General features: G+C 44.9%; 1 protein-coding gene across 1 annotated transcript; it reads left to right on the top strand.

Moving 5' to 3' along the window:
- The first annotated feature begins 2,669 nt into the window (after window positions 1-2,669).
- On the top strand, window positions 2,670-14,179 carry LOC128446169 (BTB/POZ domain-containing protein KCTD16). The gene is made up of 2 exons (XM_053429135.1): window positions 2,670-4,102; window positions 12,912-14,179. Exons 1-2 carry the CDS (start codon window positions 3,280-3,282, stop codon window positions 13,361-13,363), a joined length of 1,275 nt encoding a protein of 424 aa, XP_053285110.1. The 5' UTR covers window positions 2,670-3,279; the 3' UTR covers window positions 13,364-14,179.
- Window positions 14,180-15,162: the final 983 nt, after the last annotated feature.

Raw genomic sequence — 15,162 nt, 5'->3', positions numbered from 1 at the left:
ATCTAACAATCTAAATCAGGCAAAAAACAAAAGTCTCTGCATCATAACAGCACCTTCCATTTCCACTATCCTTCTCTTCCCATAGCCATTCCATTAACTCCAGTCAAGGTGTTTACTTTATCAAAGTTTTCATGTGGCAATATATTAATATTTTTTTATAATCAAACAGCTCCAGAATATATATTCACTGAATGGTGAACAAGATAAGATGCTACTTACTGTTGAAGATGTTTTTTTTATCTGCCTATTGTGATAACAGCTGTGTTCTCTCTCCTCACACTCTCTTTTGGACAGAATTAAACAGGCTGATCTGACTTTGCTTGGTCAAACCTGAAACCCACTCACATCTGTACTAAGCTTGAATTCCAGGGTGTTAGAACACAAATATTGTAAGTTGGCCAGAACCCATTAATTATCCACTTGTGGTTAGATTATCTTTGTATTTTTTGCTCAAGCCATGCCGCACTTTACAATAAGACCAAGAGCTCGCAAAAATTGTCATTTTAATGTGACTGCAACATATTGTGATACATTATTCATGCTGAAGTTGCATGAAATTCAACTCCATTCAAATATAGTTTGTAAGATGGCAGTACATATTGCACAGGCAGGAAATAAAACAAAGAGGCATGGAAATAGGCTCTAATAGGAGGATGAGTGAGATGAATTAGAAACAGGGTTTATTGCACACACAGGAGCAGAATCATCCCCAAGCCGGGACTACAGGTAATAAACTCCAAGTTATGCTTTTATACAAAGCCAACACACAACCAATATGAGAATTTAGAAACCAAATCCCTCAGCGTAAACTAGACCGAATGATATTAGATATTATTTCTTAGGTGCCCACTTAAATGTTACGATCACTTCACCCACAAAACTTTACAATATCCTTTATAGTATAAGCAGTAAAACCCAGCATCACAGAAAAGCAGATCAGTGGTATGTTCAGTGTCGCTCTAAATCCCCACTGTTTGAATCCCACTCAGTCCCCCGTGGCTGCTTAGCAACCCCTCTCCAGCACAATATACTCTGAATTAGCGGGGTAGAGCGTGACCGCTGCCTCCTCAAAACCAAGAGTCAAGGGTGCTCTCCCATCATCAACGCCTTCTCTCACTCAGCACTGCAGCAATGAAAAGCCTCTGATTTATGACAGGCTTGTTTCACATCACACACACACACACACACACACACACACACACACACACACACACACACACACACACACACACACAAACACGAACACACACACAAACACACACACACACACACACACACACACACACACACACACAAACAAGCTGAAAGGCAAACAAACAAAGGATACACAGAACAATGTGGCTGTTGTCTGCCTGTGATGTGGACAGTGGATATCAGGTACCTGATATCTCCTGTATATGAGACAAACCACCCAATCCGTACAAAAGCAGTCCCCCATCATATTGAATTCAAATTTACAATTCACTCCCTCATCTGTTGTATGTACCTTATAAACACATCTAGCTCATATGACCTAGATGATGACAAGCATTGTCAAGATGCAAATTCGCCTTCGCGTCTACTAAACTGGATTTTCCGCCTGACAGTGCTCGGCGTCACTTTGGAGTATATGATGGCTCTATGACAAATTCAGTGAGCAGGCCCTGAGCAAAAATACAAGTCCCAAACCCCTGTCCTCCTGCTCTACTGTAATCCAGAATGAAATGATTCGGTTAAGAGGAATTTGTGAGTTTTCTCCCCCTCCTTGTTAAAGGTGGGAGGGGGGGGGGGGGGTAGCCAAATGCACTAAAGTATTATGCATTAAAAGATTAAAAGACACATGGCGATGAAAATCAGTGAATTGTTTTATTTCTTTAAAATAGGACAGAGAGCGTGTGTGTGTTAGTGTGTCTGTGTGTGTGTGTTTGTTTGTGTGCGTGTGCGTGTGTGTGTGTGTGTGTGTGTGTGTGTGTGTGTGTGTGTGTGTGTGTGTGTGTGCGTGTGTGTGTGTGTGTGTGTGTGCGTGTGTGTGGTGGGCTGAGATCTGTCCGTGGTGCTGAAGTCAGAATTCACTCAGTCAAATCGATGAGGAAAGGATCACTTTTCATATTCAGTCACAGTGTTCCTGCTCATTGAGGTGATACTGTTGACAAAAGGCTCAGAGGACGCTCAACAGGGGAAACTGTCATTTACATTTTTTTGATTATTTCATTTAATATTTGAGTTCCTGTTGGAGAGTTAAGGAGTAGAAGTATGTCTGAAGCATCCCTGGAGATCAGCAGAGTCGTGTACGCGTGGCTCTCACTGCCAATGAGCCTTTGAGCAAGACACTGCATGAGGATGTAACCCCTGTATCCATCGCCCGGGATAAGGGCGTCAGCTAAACGCGTTAAATGTAAATGCGAAAGCCTCAACGAGGAGTCAGAAGAAGAAGAAGGGATTAAAATCCGCAGCGCCGGGATGTTGAGGCTGCATTAGACCTGAATCCGCTCCGGCAGATGCCCCGTCGCCCGTGGCTGGATCAGGATCTCCCGAAGAACCGCGCAGACGCACGCACATCAGTCCATTTCATGTGGATCTTCTGAAAATGTCATTTTCCTTTAAGATGATGTAAGACATCACTTCATGGGACGGTTTTCACCCCCTCTCTCCCTCTCTCCCTCTCACTATCTCACTCTCTCAGAGCTTAGAGCAGCATTATCTTAAACCCTCTGCCGGACCAAGCGTTTCCGCTCTCAGCAGTTTGGAGAATTGGGTGCGCACTGGAGTCCCGCGTCCATCCTCGGAGCATGTTTCGAAATCCCACTCGTCAAGAGCCACGTTCAGGAGCAGGGAGATGATGATGGGATGCATGGCACATTCTTCACTTTATCTTGTACTGGTGTGGACGAACTAAGAGAACGTGCGTAAGAGGGCGAATCGTTCCACGGAAGAACTTGAGAGAGATAAAAATGTGTTTTTACTTCTTTTGATGGAGTGAAGTGAGGATTGTATGTCTTTGGAGTCGCAGTCTTGTCCCATCGCAGTGGATGTGTGTGTAACAGGATGCTGGTTATGATCATCGATTGTGGATTCAACGCGTACAGGCACATTTACGCATGGGGTTAAAGGATATATACTGTACCGACACACCTTGGGATTGTTTGTCATTCAGACGCTGCATGGCTGTGGGGGCTGCAGCCTGAAACCAAGACTGTGCTCTGGGTCTGTGTGCATCCACACCATGCAGCTACAACAACCCACACCCTGAACTCCTGGGACATTTGCGCTCCGTGATCGAGACTCAGGGATCCTGGAAAAATGGCACTGAGCGAAAACTGCAAAACGCAACCTGCAAAAGAGCAAGGCTCGGTGCAAAACCCTCCATCTGATGTAATTGAGCTGAATGTGGGTGGACAGGTGTACTACACTCGCCATGCCACACTGGCGAGCTTCCCAAATTCCTTACTTGGGAAGCTGTTCTCAAATAAGAAGGGGTCTTCTAATGACTTGGCCCGAGACCTCAGAGGACGCTATTTCATCGACAGAGATGGCTTTCTGTTCCGGTATGTGTTGGATTACCTTAGAGATAAGCAAGTTGTCCTGCCTGACCACTTCCCTGAGAGGGGAAGGTTGAAAAGAGAGGCGGAATACTTCCAGCTGCCGGATCTGGTCAAACTTTTGTGCACCGAGGAGTCAAAGCAGATCGCAGACGAGTTGTACAACAGTGATTTGGATGACTCGTCGCAGGTCAGCGACCAGAGGTTTTTCCCCTCTTACTCCCTGGACAGGAGGTATGGCTACATCACGGTGGCGTTGAAAGCCGTGTGCGCTGCGGGGGGCAGAGAGAGTAACACCGACGCCAAGGCCAAAAAGTTGCCGCGGATCTTCGTCAGCAGCCGGATCGGCTTGGCGAAGGAGGTGTTCGGAGACGCCCTGAACGAGAACCGGGACGCGGACCGACCACCGGACCGCTACACCTGCAGGTTTTACCTCAAGTTCAAGCACCTGGAGCGGGCGTTTGACATGCTGTCAGAGAGCGGCTTCCACATCGTGGCCTGCAACTCGTCCCTGACTGCGTCCCCCGTCGGTCATTACGCGGATGACAGGGTCTGGTCCAATTACGCACACTACATCTTCTACCGTGAGTGAAGAATTATTCCTGCGCATAGAAGTGATGCGAAATAAATCAGTGCCTTCGACCTTCAGAATTCATAGTGCAAACAACAAGGAAGTTAAACACCACAACTCATGTGAAAAGTGATAAATGAAAAAGGTGCCCCTCCCTCCCTCTGAATAACCACATCACATCACCACGCTGTAAGAAGAACAGCGTGGTGATGTGAGAAGGAGGCTTCACATATATTCTTGTTCAAAGATTACTTTAAATAGTTTCCCATGTGAAAACCCATCTTTATGTGTTTGCATAACTGTCTGGATTTGAAGTCGATCTGCAGCGAGCGGTGTACAGCTCACACCACCAGGAGGCATTGCAGCGTCCCCTGTCTCCTTGACTCCTTGCACGTATATCTTGAAGTGGCAGACCTAAACCTTCCGTCTGTGTCCCAGCCGCGAGGCAAAGCTTGCCCACGGGCCTCAGGGGGAGTTGAGTCACCGTGTAGCTACACTTTAAGTGCACATGCGTCATGCGTCAACATGGGTTATTGCTCAGATTGTGCCCGATGATGGGTTATGAATTAAACAGCAACTGTGGGCAGCAGCATCTCCCATGGATGCTTCTGCATTGTCTGGAATCAGTCTTGATTTTTTACTTGATAAAGTTTGGTCATCAAACAAAACTGCCTCAATGGCTGCAAATGTGGTTCATGCCATCCTCTGCAGAGGGAGGGGTTGGAACATATGGCCAATTAAAAAGCACTTTGTTCATTATTCTGAATGGCTTCCTCTGGAAGAGCTGAGGATAAACCAGTGGGTAGAGATTGGACATGTGAGAGTAAGACATGTCGTGTAGATTGCAAATTATTTAACATTGAAGGCTATTTATAACTGCCTTGACCTGCACTTACATCCAGCCAGGTGGGATTTCCCATGTAACAGCATGGTGTGGGTGCTCGCCCCTTCCACATTAACAGACTCTGCCCTGCTACAAAGGCAAGTGATGGGACAGATGTGAGTGTGAAGGAGGCCAGAGATGGGTTACACGCAAGAAGTGCAGCACAGAGGGCGAAAAGATGCAAAGTAAGGGGAGGCAAATAAAAGAGGAATTAAAGGAAGCCAGCGGAAAGGAAGTCAAGAAGAGGGAGGAGAGCAGATGGAGGAGAGAGTGGCTGAGCACGAAGGATGAGACAGTAAAAGTTGCATGAGGCCTGGCCATGGGGAGAAAGTACTGAGGCAGAAACAAGAGAGGGGGGGGGGGGGGGGCAAAGAGCAAAAATAGATTAGAGCAAGTATCGGATAGGAAAGTTCATTGAGTTTGAGGGAGAGGCGTGGGGGATGATTTTGGGTGATGACACCCGGAAGACAGAGAGGCTGGGTTTTCATTGAAGGTGATCAGACGTGAAGAGGGTGAAGGAAAACACACACACACACACACACACACATATATACTTTATCACAAGGATGATGGAACGACACGTCAAACGCAGACAGACGTGAGAGCCCTTGCTTCACAGCAGCACAGCGGCCTGCATCCTCCTTCAAAACGAGTCGTCTAACCTGGTTGTGAATGTGGGACACTGGCTGGCCTAGGGCAAATAGTCCTGAACTAAGAATACACACGTAATTGCACCTTTTTTGAAGGGGGGATCATAGACCAGATGTGCTTTGTGGTTGTTTGTTGTTTTCAGTCGAACATCTCACTGCTCTCTCAATTATTACCCCCCTCCTCAGACCCCTGCTTCCTGCTATCCAGTCACAAGTGGAGTGAAAGATACAGAGCTGGGTTTGTCAAGAGTGTAAAAAGAACAATCCAGCGCAGTGTAGTAAACAAAGAGAGAGACTTGTCTTCCAGCCTGTCAGTTCCTTAGCATCAAGCGTGCTGCTCTTCTTGTTCAGTGCATCAGTGCTTTTCTACAGACTCCACTGACTCTGTTGTTCAAGCTGACTACAGTTTCCCAAAGTGCCCACAGGAGATATTCATCATTTTACACAGTGGTATTGTGCGTTGAAAGAGGGAAGCGAGTCATTCTTTCATAAAGTTAAGATGCTCAACGCTCAATTATTATCATCCACTCCTGCCCGTTTGGACGTTTGCTCTTGGTTTCTCCCTCAGACTGAAACAAATGATACATTCGGGGAGAGGGCACCCTCCTCTAAAGGCCATAGTGTCGGCGCATTCAACGTGAACAAGAGGCTCTGCACCTGATGGCCATGATGATTAATTCACATTTAACCTGGTATGACTTCTCCACCCTTTGAATAAACTAATGAGCACGTTAGACGCATATCAACACTAATTATCTGCACACATCACAGGGGACAGGACGGAGATGGAAGCTGGTTTGGTCCAACACGTGGTGGTTGCAGCATCCTTTGCTGCTTTGAAAATATGACGACCATTTCTGCCATTGAGCCTCTTGCAAAAAAACGAAAAACATGACCTTTCCCCTCTTCTTGTCAGAAAGGGGCTCCCATCCTATGATAATCCTGTCAGATTATAGATCTTATATAGAATTCAGGTTATTCTAACGTTATAATGACATTTGGTTTTTGACTGGCAGTGACAGTATCATTGTTATAGTGATTAACAACTCTAACCACCCACTTGGCGCTTGGGCTCGGTCTCTTCATTGCCAATTATCTCTGGGGAAAGAGCAGAGTGTTGGCTAATTTAAAAGCAATCTGCGATCCCAAAATATTTCCTCATCTCCACTCATCCACTGGAACTGCAATTTGGAGAGAGATACATGCCAAGCTATTCTAAGAGCCATTTAAGATACAAGCCATACTTTAAAATAGGATCTTTCAGTCACTTCACCGATGAATATTAGTCGTCATCCGGTACAAATAAATCCCATCCTCCACATCACAGCGGCAGAGCAAATCATCATTGAACATCAGTTTTGTTAACAGTCGAGACAGTTTCATATGTCCTATTCTGTGCAGAAGAGTCTTGTCAAAAAATGGGAGACACATACAAGATGGAAAATGATTATCCTTGCCAGGTATTCTCTGTTAATATAACTCTGCAGTCTCCATTTGGGCTGTGAATGAGATGACGTGCAGCCACAATGGCTCCTGAATAATGGCCACAAGACGGCTGGGAGAGACGGGGGGTGGAAGTAATCAATTGCTTGGGTGTAATAGAGGCCGAGATTGGCCCGTCTACGAGTTCCCAGAGAGCCTAGTTGGAGTCTGGATGGATTGGCAGTGCCTACATAAGATGAATGGCGCTCCCATGAATAACTCATATACGTCCTGAAGAGCAGCTGGGCAGAAAAATGGTCCGAAGTAAAGCACAGGCGCGTGTGTGCCATATAGTTGCAGACCCCTGTGCAGTGCATCAGTTCAAGTAGACAATCTGGCTCACCTTGGGAGTAAATCTGAGTTTATTGAAAAGGTGCAGATGCAAAAGGAAAATGTATAGTTTGTGAAATCAATCATTCTTTGGCGCAGTGTGTGCTGAATATCTAAGAAGCACGCTGGTGGTTTTTCACGTTTTAGGTCAGTTACTAGGAAAAGTTGGCCGCTGCTGCTGTTTGCTTTACAAATCACACTTCAAGGTTTTGCATTGATCCATAGGCATCCACTGTTTTCCATTTCTTCTCACGGTCGGTTCAGTTTCTTTCATGTAATACGATGCTTGACACTAACTCTCTCAGACTGTCTGCACACGCTCATTGATTGTCTTGTGTTTCACTCACAAATCCCAGATGTTGGGAGCCTCCTTGAACACATCGGCAAGGAGAGTTTTCACGACAGTCCCTTCTTCATTACCCAGTGATGATGAGGCAATTTGGACAAATAAAAGTAGAGACGTTGATAGATTGCTCATCTCAAGCCGTATTTAAGTGTCATATTAAAATGGCTTCATGAACGGCAAAATATCTTCCTATACCAATTCCACCAACATCTCTCTGTCTGTATGTGGAACACGTATCTCGAGAACTGTCACACTTGGCATGTCTCATGTTAAATTGCCAGAAGAAGTACAGTGCTGATTTCGGTGTGATTTAGAAATCCAATACGTTCACTATGAAAAAAAAAATGTATAAATAGATGAACAGCATTCTCTAGCAGTCATTGGGGGGCAGGAGAGGTTGCTTCCAGACCTTGGACCGACTTGAAAATGTCTTCTTCTCTGTCCTCAGATCTACAGCAGTGATCGGCAATGACATTCACAGAATAACTTCCTGTTTGGCAAGTTGTCTCCAAAGAAAAAGCACATGTTTTTTGGGGTTAACAAACTTCATATCGAGCAGAATTACAGAGCTTTTATTTTGTAAAGTTGTGAACTTGGGTCTGAAGATTGTATCGGTTGATTAACAGACCTCTGAAATGAAACAGTAACACTAAATCAACACAAGACACAGTAAAATAAAGCAAACTCACTTTTACTTATGAGAATCGTTGACATAAACTCTTCATTGCAGATAAACCAGGTAGGAGGAACACAAAGTTTTCTTTCTTCACTCTGCATCAGAGACTCTGCGCACGATGTCCAGCAAGCGAACAATTAAAAAGTGCCAACATATTGAATTAGCTCCGGAGCTTCACACCGGCCAAGCAAACATCTGATTGCACTATTAAATCTAAACATGGAACTGTTTAAACTTTCAGTATGATCCTTTAAAAGAAGAAACTAAGACCTAATGTCCTTGCTCAGCTGTCATTAGAAAAGTGTTGGTTCTGCTGTCTGTGCACAGTGTAGCTGTAGGAGAACAGGTATGACTGCTCTTACTTTCGGACATTTAACATGCCAGCCACCTGCTACCTGGGTGGAGAAACTCCTCACATTGTGGGCCGAGCTAAGTGTTTTCTGAAGACAGGGGGGATCCAGTGAATGGAAGCTTTGTAAGACAGACATAACTCAGCGTGAAGGTTCATGGCAGCAAGTGTGACCTTGTGCATATTAGACTGTGTGGATAAGTTAGCTCCAAATCTTTGTTGGAGTTAATGGTAGCGTATTGGATGCTTGAGCATACTAGCATTACATGTTCCTCTCTGAATATGACCTACTAGACAGGGAGAGAAACGTCAGAATTCCCCTTTTTTTCTTACCTCCCGTCTCCCGAGACGTCCTCAAGGTTTTGACGAGAGCTCGGTGGAGACTCAGGAGGGCTTCTCTCTTCTCTCTTCTCTCACCTGTCTCATCCTGCATCATCGCGTCCTGTGCAGCGGAGGGGTACGGTGCTGGGTCAGGGGACAGGCCCGCAGGGAGAGGCTGATATAGACGTTTCTATCGGTCTGCGTTGCTTGTTCGTCTCCCTGTCAGGGAGCCACTCAGCGGGCAGTCACCCTCTGACTCTGGGAGGGGACAGCGACCGCTTGTCATTAACAATCAGCCAGGCGAGCTGTCACTCTCCTCGTGGAAAGCAGATAATTTAGGCCGGGGCAGACGATGAGAGACTCTGTGTCCTTGAAATAGGTCATGTGACAACCGAAGCTCCCTGACTTTTTCCTCACCAGTTCTTTCTCCTCACTGCTGCTGATGAGGGTTGTTTCGATGGAGAGGGTTTGAGGTGACTTGTATCGACAAATTCAAACGCATGCAGATATTCCACACATTATTACATCTGGCAAGCAGCTGGCTGTAGCCATCAGTTAGGCTGTGTGGACACAAACTGCTGAAGTGATACTTTTGTAGTGAATAGGACTATCTTGGTGAAATGGATTTTCCTCTCTCTGTAAGGACAGTCACTGCCTTTGCAAGACAAGCCTTTTTCCTGCTGCAAGGACACGCTGGCCTAATTTGTGAGCTAACAAGCATGTAAACCACTCTCTTCCTGAGGCAGCGGCAGACTAGAAAAATTATTTGTGTAACTGGATCTGGGAGCTGGAGAATATAAGAGTGTGTCTGAGATCAGAGCGTCTCCCCTCGTATGAGATTAACTCCCTGTCTAGCAGGATGAATATGCATATTCAACCTGCCACACAAAATGACCCCTTATACATGAAGCAAAATAGTTTTCTTTGCCAGAGAAACAACCAAGCCTCATGCTGAACTTCACCCCGGCCCCCTGTGATTTTGTCCTTATCTTGTCCGAAAAAAAGTTTTTTGTAACCCTGCCGCAACAGAAGCATTTAAAATTCACACCACTCGGCCTCACAGAATTTGTCGTGTTTGGACAAATAGCAAGCATTGATGAAAGTGGATCTAGGAGACAGAAGTTCTTTTTTATTTTTCTGTCTGGACCAGACAGCCAGGATGTGAAATGCCACGTTGTGTTCAGAACTCACTGCAGAGACTCAGTTATGAGAGGCGGACAGCTCAATTCGGCATATATAAATAAAACTGGCCTCCTGATCGTGAGCAGTATTACAAAACAACACAAAATTGCAGATTAATTGAGTCTTTCTTGTTTATTTTTAATAGTTTTTTGCCTCAGAATGGGATTGCACCGAGCCGCTCTCAGATTACTTGCCTGGGGCTCAAAGCTGCGGAGCCGTTAAAGAAACAAATACCAGACACTCCTCATGAGTCAAAGAAATACACTCACATTTGATAAGGAACTCAGTGACATTTGGATCTGAGTTTGTCAGAGCTCCCTGCCTTCAGTTCTCATCATGTCCTACTTTCCTGCCATTTAAAAGCTAAACGGGGGAAAACCTGTCATTTAATCAAACGTCCGGTCGAGTTTTCATAAAAGTGACGTCTCTCAGGCACGCGGACAAACATCGCTGCTTTCATTAGATACAGAGCCGAGTTTGACAACACCCTGGGTGACACGCCTGCACGGCTCCCGCACAGAACTCCACTCCATCCCTCTCTCTGTGTTGTTTGTGAGAAGTGCAGACGCAGCCGGAGCCCGGCCAGAGGACCAGCCCAACGCTTTTAATGTGGTTGGAATATGATCTCTTAGACAGACTGTATAGGTCGGAGAAAAACACACTCCAATCAATGGCTTCCCTGAAAAGATATCAAAGTGTATTATACAAAGCAACTTGTTTATGTGTACCCAAGAGTGGCTGTGTTTCCTGACAAGGCTCTTAGTTGTTTCCTGCCGCTGATGGGGACGTCAAAGCTTGACTGGGATTCAGTCCTACGCGCATAGATTTTTTTTTGCATCGAAGACTGTAAAAACAAATCAATGTTTTCTTCAGTCCATAATGCTAAACCCTAAACACTCAACAAATCTGTGTACATTTCCATGTACACACTCTGTTTTGACAAATACTAATTTACAACACAATGAAAAACCCAGGTGCCTCTCTGCCCGTCGGTGGCTTTAATACAGTCCATTTTCCTGCATGGCCTAAAAATTTGATGATGCTATTATTGGGTGTTGGCTCGCTTCCTAACTGGGTTTCCCCTCTGGACTTCAGCATCCAGCCTTTTAGAAACAACACTCAGACTCCCTTCTCTTGATCCTCCCGGCTAAAGCGCCTGCATCCATTTGCCTGGTGCTGCTCGTCTGCTGGATCCAGCTGGATTCATTTTCTGTGCGGGGAAATTGGTGCGCTGATTGGCCTCTTTACCCATGGATTAGCCATTAAAAAGCTGTTAGTGACTCTCTCACTATCGGCCCAATGCAATCATCACGCCAGAGATAAGGTCGTTATGAGAGTGTGCACAGAGAGGTTCAAATCCCCCTTGAACTCTGCTCAGTATAAATTGGTGCCCGCTCTGAAAGGAGGTAATGGACAAATGAATGCTCCCTCTTAGATATCATTGGTATTGAGTCTATATCATCACATTGGGAAACCCATTAAGAGGGTTTAAGAGTCTGTGCACATGAGTTTATTTCCGATGCACTGTTGTTTATATTGCAGCGAGCAAAGCATTTTTCAACACTGCACATTTTTCTCCCTGTTAGTAGAATTTAATGAGAGCAGAGTTCAGGGATATTTTTGAAAATGAAACAGCGACCGTGTTTGCTGTCTTTACTTGAACACTGTCCCAAGCCAGTGGGCACTACGCTGTTTGTGGTTCGTAATTAGAAGTGTAGGAGGATGTGAGATGAGACAAGAAAGAAGCACAGGGGGAAGAATATAGACCATTAAAATGTCCTGCTCGCACGAGGTTCCCTGCTCCTCGAGTTCGTGACAGATCAGATCAGGACACCCGCAGGGTCTGCAGGTACATCTATTCACTTCACTGTTCAGTGACCTGGTTCTGATACTGCCCAAGATAAATATATCTTTTTGTGTTTAACTCCTTTTTCTTCCTCCTCAAAAGATATAAAGTACATTTGTACACTTATATGACTTATCTGAAAAAAAGAAAATTATACATCACCTTCTTGACAGCCAGGTTACAATTCTAATAAGAAATTACAATGCCAACGCTTTTTATTTTTGGCGTTAAGACAAGCTTTGGCCAAGGAAATGGGTAAGTTGTTCTGTAGGGAGCCATGGTAGAGTGCATTAAGCCCTGAGGTACTTCTTATCAGGGAAGGCAATATGCACAACCCAGCAGCTCCTTCAGATTCAGCTATTTAATGTCAAACCCAATAACTTGAGTGGTTTTACATCTGTATCCCCCTAAATACTCCCCAACACACTCACACACACACACACACACACACACACACACACACACACAAGCTCAGACACACATACATCCTTCATTTGATATTCATTTGAAGATATTTGTATGACATTGAAAATGCTGTGTAGGCATTCATCAGCATTTGTTTTTCAACAGTAGCTGTTTCTTTCGATTAGTTGTGGAATCTGTCACCACCCCGAGACCTTACTTTGCACTCTCTCTCTGCACGATGAGGGTCTTGCTGTAAAAGGAAATTTAATGTGGTCACAACGACTGACAAGAGCGTTTGTGTGTGTGTGTGTGTGTGTGTGTGTGTGTGTGTGTGTGTGTGTGTGTTTCCTAGGTGGGCCCTCAAAGTGGTCGTCCTCTCACTGCGACTGCTGCTGCAAGAGCCATAAAAGTGAGCGGGAAGGTGAAAGCGGCACTTCCGTCAACGACCTCTCAACTTCCTGTTCCGAGACCCAATCAGAGGCCAGCTCCCCTCAAGGGACCGTGATCTGCGGCCCTGTGAGACGGCGGCCCAACATCCAGACGCTGGACCGCCCCATGCCCAAGGGACCAGGTCACATGCTGCAGCACGCCGAGATGCGCCGCAAGACTGACATGCTCCGCGTGAGGACCTTCGGGGTGCGGGAGCGAGATGCCGCGAAGAGGAAAGCGAATAGGGACAAGATGACTCCAGAGCAGGAGCTGGATAAATGCATCCAGGACTTCCGGCGCATTAGGATTCCAGATCGCTTTCCGGAGAGGAAGTACATGTGGCAATCGGAGCTTCTGAGAAAGTATCGTCTCTAAATGTGATCGTGAAGACGAGAAAAGACCGGAGAAGTAAAGAGAGACCGTGCTGTAGTATCGTGTCACCGTCAATAAAGAGTATTTACTGCATCTGCAATAGACTGCACCCTCGAAGACACACACTGTACTGAGAAAAAAATAAAAACAATGGCCACTTTCCCTGCCAGCATGACTAGAGGAGCACATACAGTACAAGGCAGCGTTAGTTATTAATTTTGTGAAGTATGCACAGTGTTGTATATGATATACACATGCATAGATCAGGTTACTCCTGTTGGGGCTTGGATTGCTAACCCTGTCCCCACTTCAGAGAGCTGGGAGCCAGGCGTGCTAAAGGTTACTGTACTATATCACTAGATGAAGCCACAAAGCAACCTCAGGGGCAACATTGTTTCAATTCATCAACCTATCACCTACTGTACGTGCAAATGTCCTCAATAGATTCTTTTTCAATGGATGTACCCAGATGGTGCTGTGAGTTAGCAATGGAATATCACTACACTCCACTGATGACACATATACATATACTGAGCTTTGATAAAGGCACTGCATGTCATTTCACCCTTAGCATAATTATGCAATTTCAAACAAACGTTCAATACACCGGTTAGTGTGATGGGTAGAAATGGTGTGTTTATGACTGAGACTGACGTAAATGAGGAAAAGCACCGCCTAAATCTGTTTGCCATTGTGAAAGTTTTTGTCTCATTATGTGTTGGATAGATGATGTTGTGTAGGTAGAATATAATGCCAATGGATATTGATCTAATCCTTGATTGTAAGTGTGCAAAAAAGCTAATAAATGGGTAAGAATTGTATCTGTGTAGCTTCATGTGACCTTCAACATATCGAGATTCACAGGGACATTCCAGTCTTTTTCAACCTCCTCATAAGTCCAATTCTCATAAATGGTCGTTCACCAGTGAGCGATAAATAAACAGCAGATCCTCCCCCAAAAGTAAAGCCAAAGAGTCTTGATCGCCTCCTGGTGGTTGGCTGCAGTGCAGGTCATAAATCCCACTTCATCCATGTTAAAGAGAAATGTATAAGTTTAATGTAATTGAAATACATATTTTCAATATTTTAGGCACAATTATTTATTTAAATGAATATAGCTCTGAAAAAGAAATTAACTGCGACTCCCAAGGTGAACTGACAGGAAGTAGATATTACAGATGTAAACAATTCTGTGACACACCTGTATTGGTGGACAGTGTTGAGAACATTTCAAACACAATATGCTGCTCAAGTCAAATCGTTTTTACCGTTAATCGTTCAGTTGTGGTTGAATTCAACCATTATGGCATCGCTGTTGGAGGCAGAACAAGCCTCCGACAGATTATTTATCTCCTGTGCAACTACACTACGTTTGTGATTGTCATGCTTGAATTGGCTAAAGGTTTGAATTGGTTTATGTAATGTTCATTTGGAAGGGACCACGCTTGTCCGGATACAAATTGAGCAACATTAGCACCAGTCATGGCCGCAAATCTTTCAGAGGTGACATCACTTTAAACAACAGATTGATTTGAGTTGAAGCTCCACTGGAAAAAAGCTCAAACATTTAGTCTTTTGATGCACCCATCGTCACCACAAAATGTCATTCAAGAAGTGATAGAAATCCTTCATTGTTGACATTCAAATGCACACCTCATCCTCTGCTGTGGATCTCAAGGAAACGGACAGAGAACAATATCTCTTCATCACTATAGAGAGCACTATTTTTAGCAAAGAGATATCTGCAGTGTTGCCACATTGCATCGGTAAGGAGCAACGCCTGGGGACCATATAGCTGCAAC

The sequence above is a fragment of the Pleuronectes platessa genome, chromosome 8 (assembly GCF_947347685.1).
Source record: "Pleuronectes platessa chromosome 8, fPlePla1.1, whole genome shotgun sequence".
In the NCBI taxonomy this organism is placed as follows: Eukaryota; Metazoa; Chordata; class Actinopteri; order Pleuronectiformes; family Pleuronectidae; genus Pleuronectes; species Pleuronectes platessa.
The sequence above is the reverse complement of the archived record's forward strand: the minus strand, read 5'-3'. Positions and strand labels throughout refer to the sequence as shown.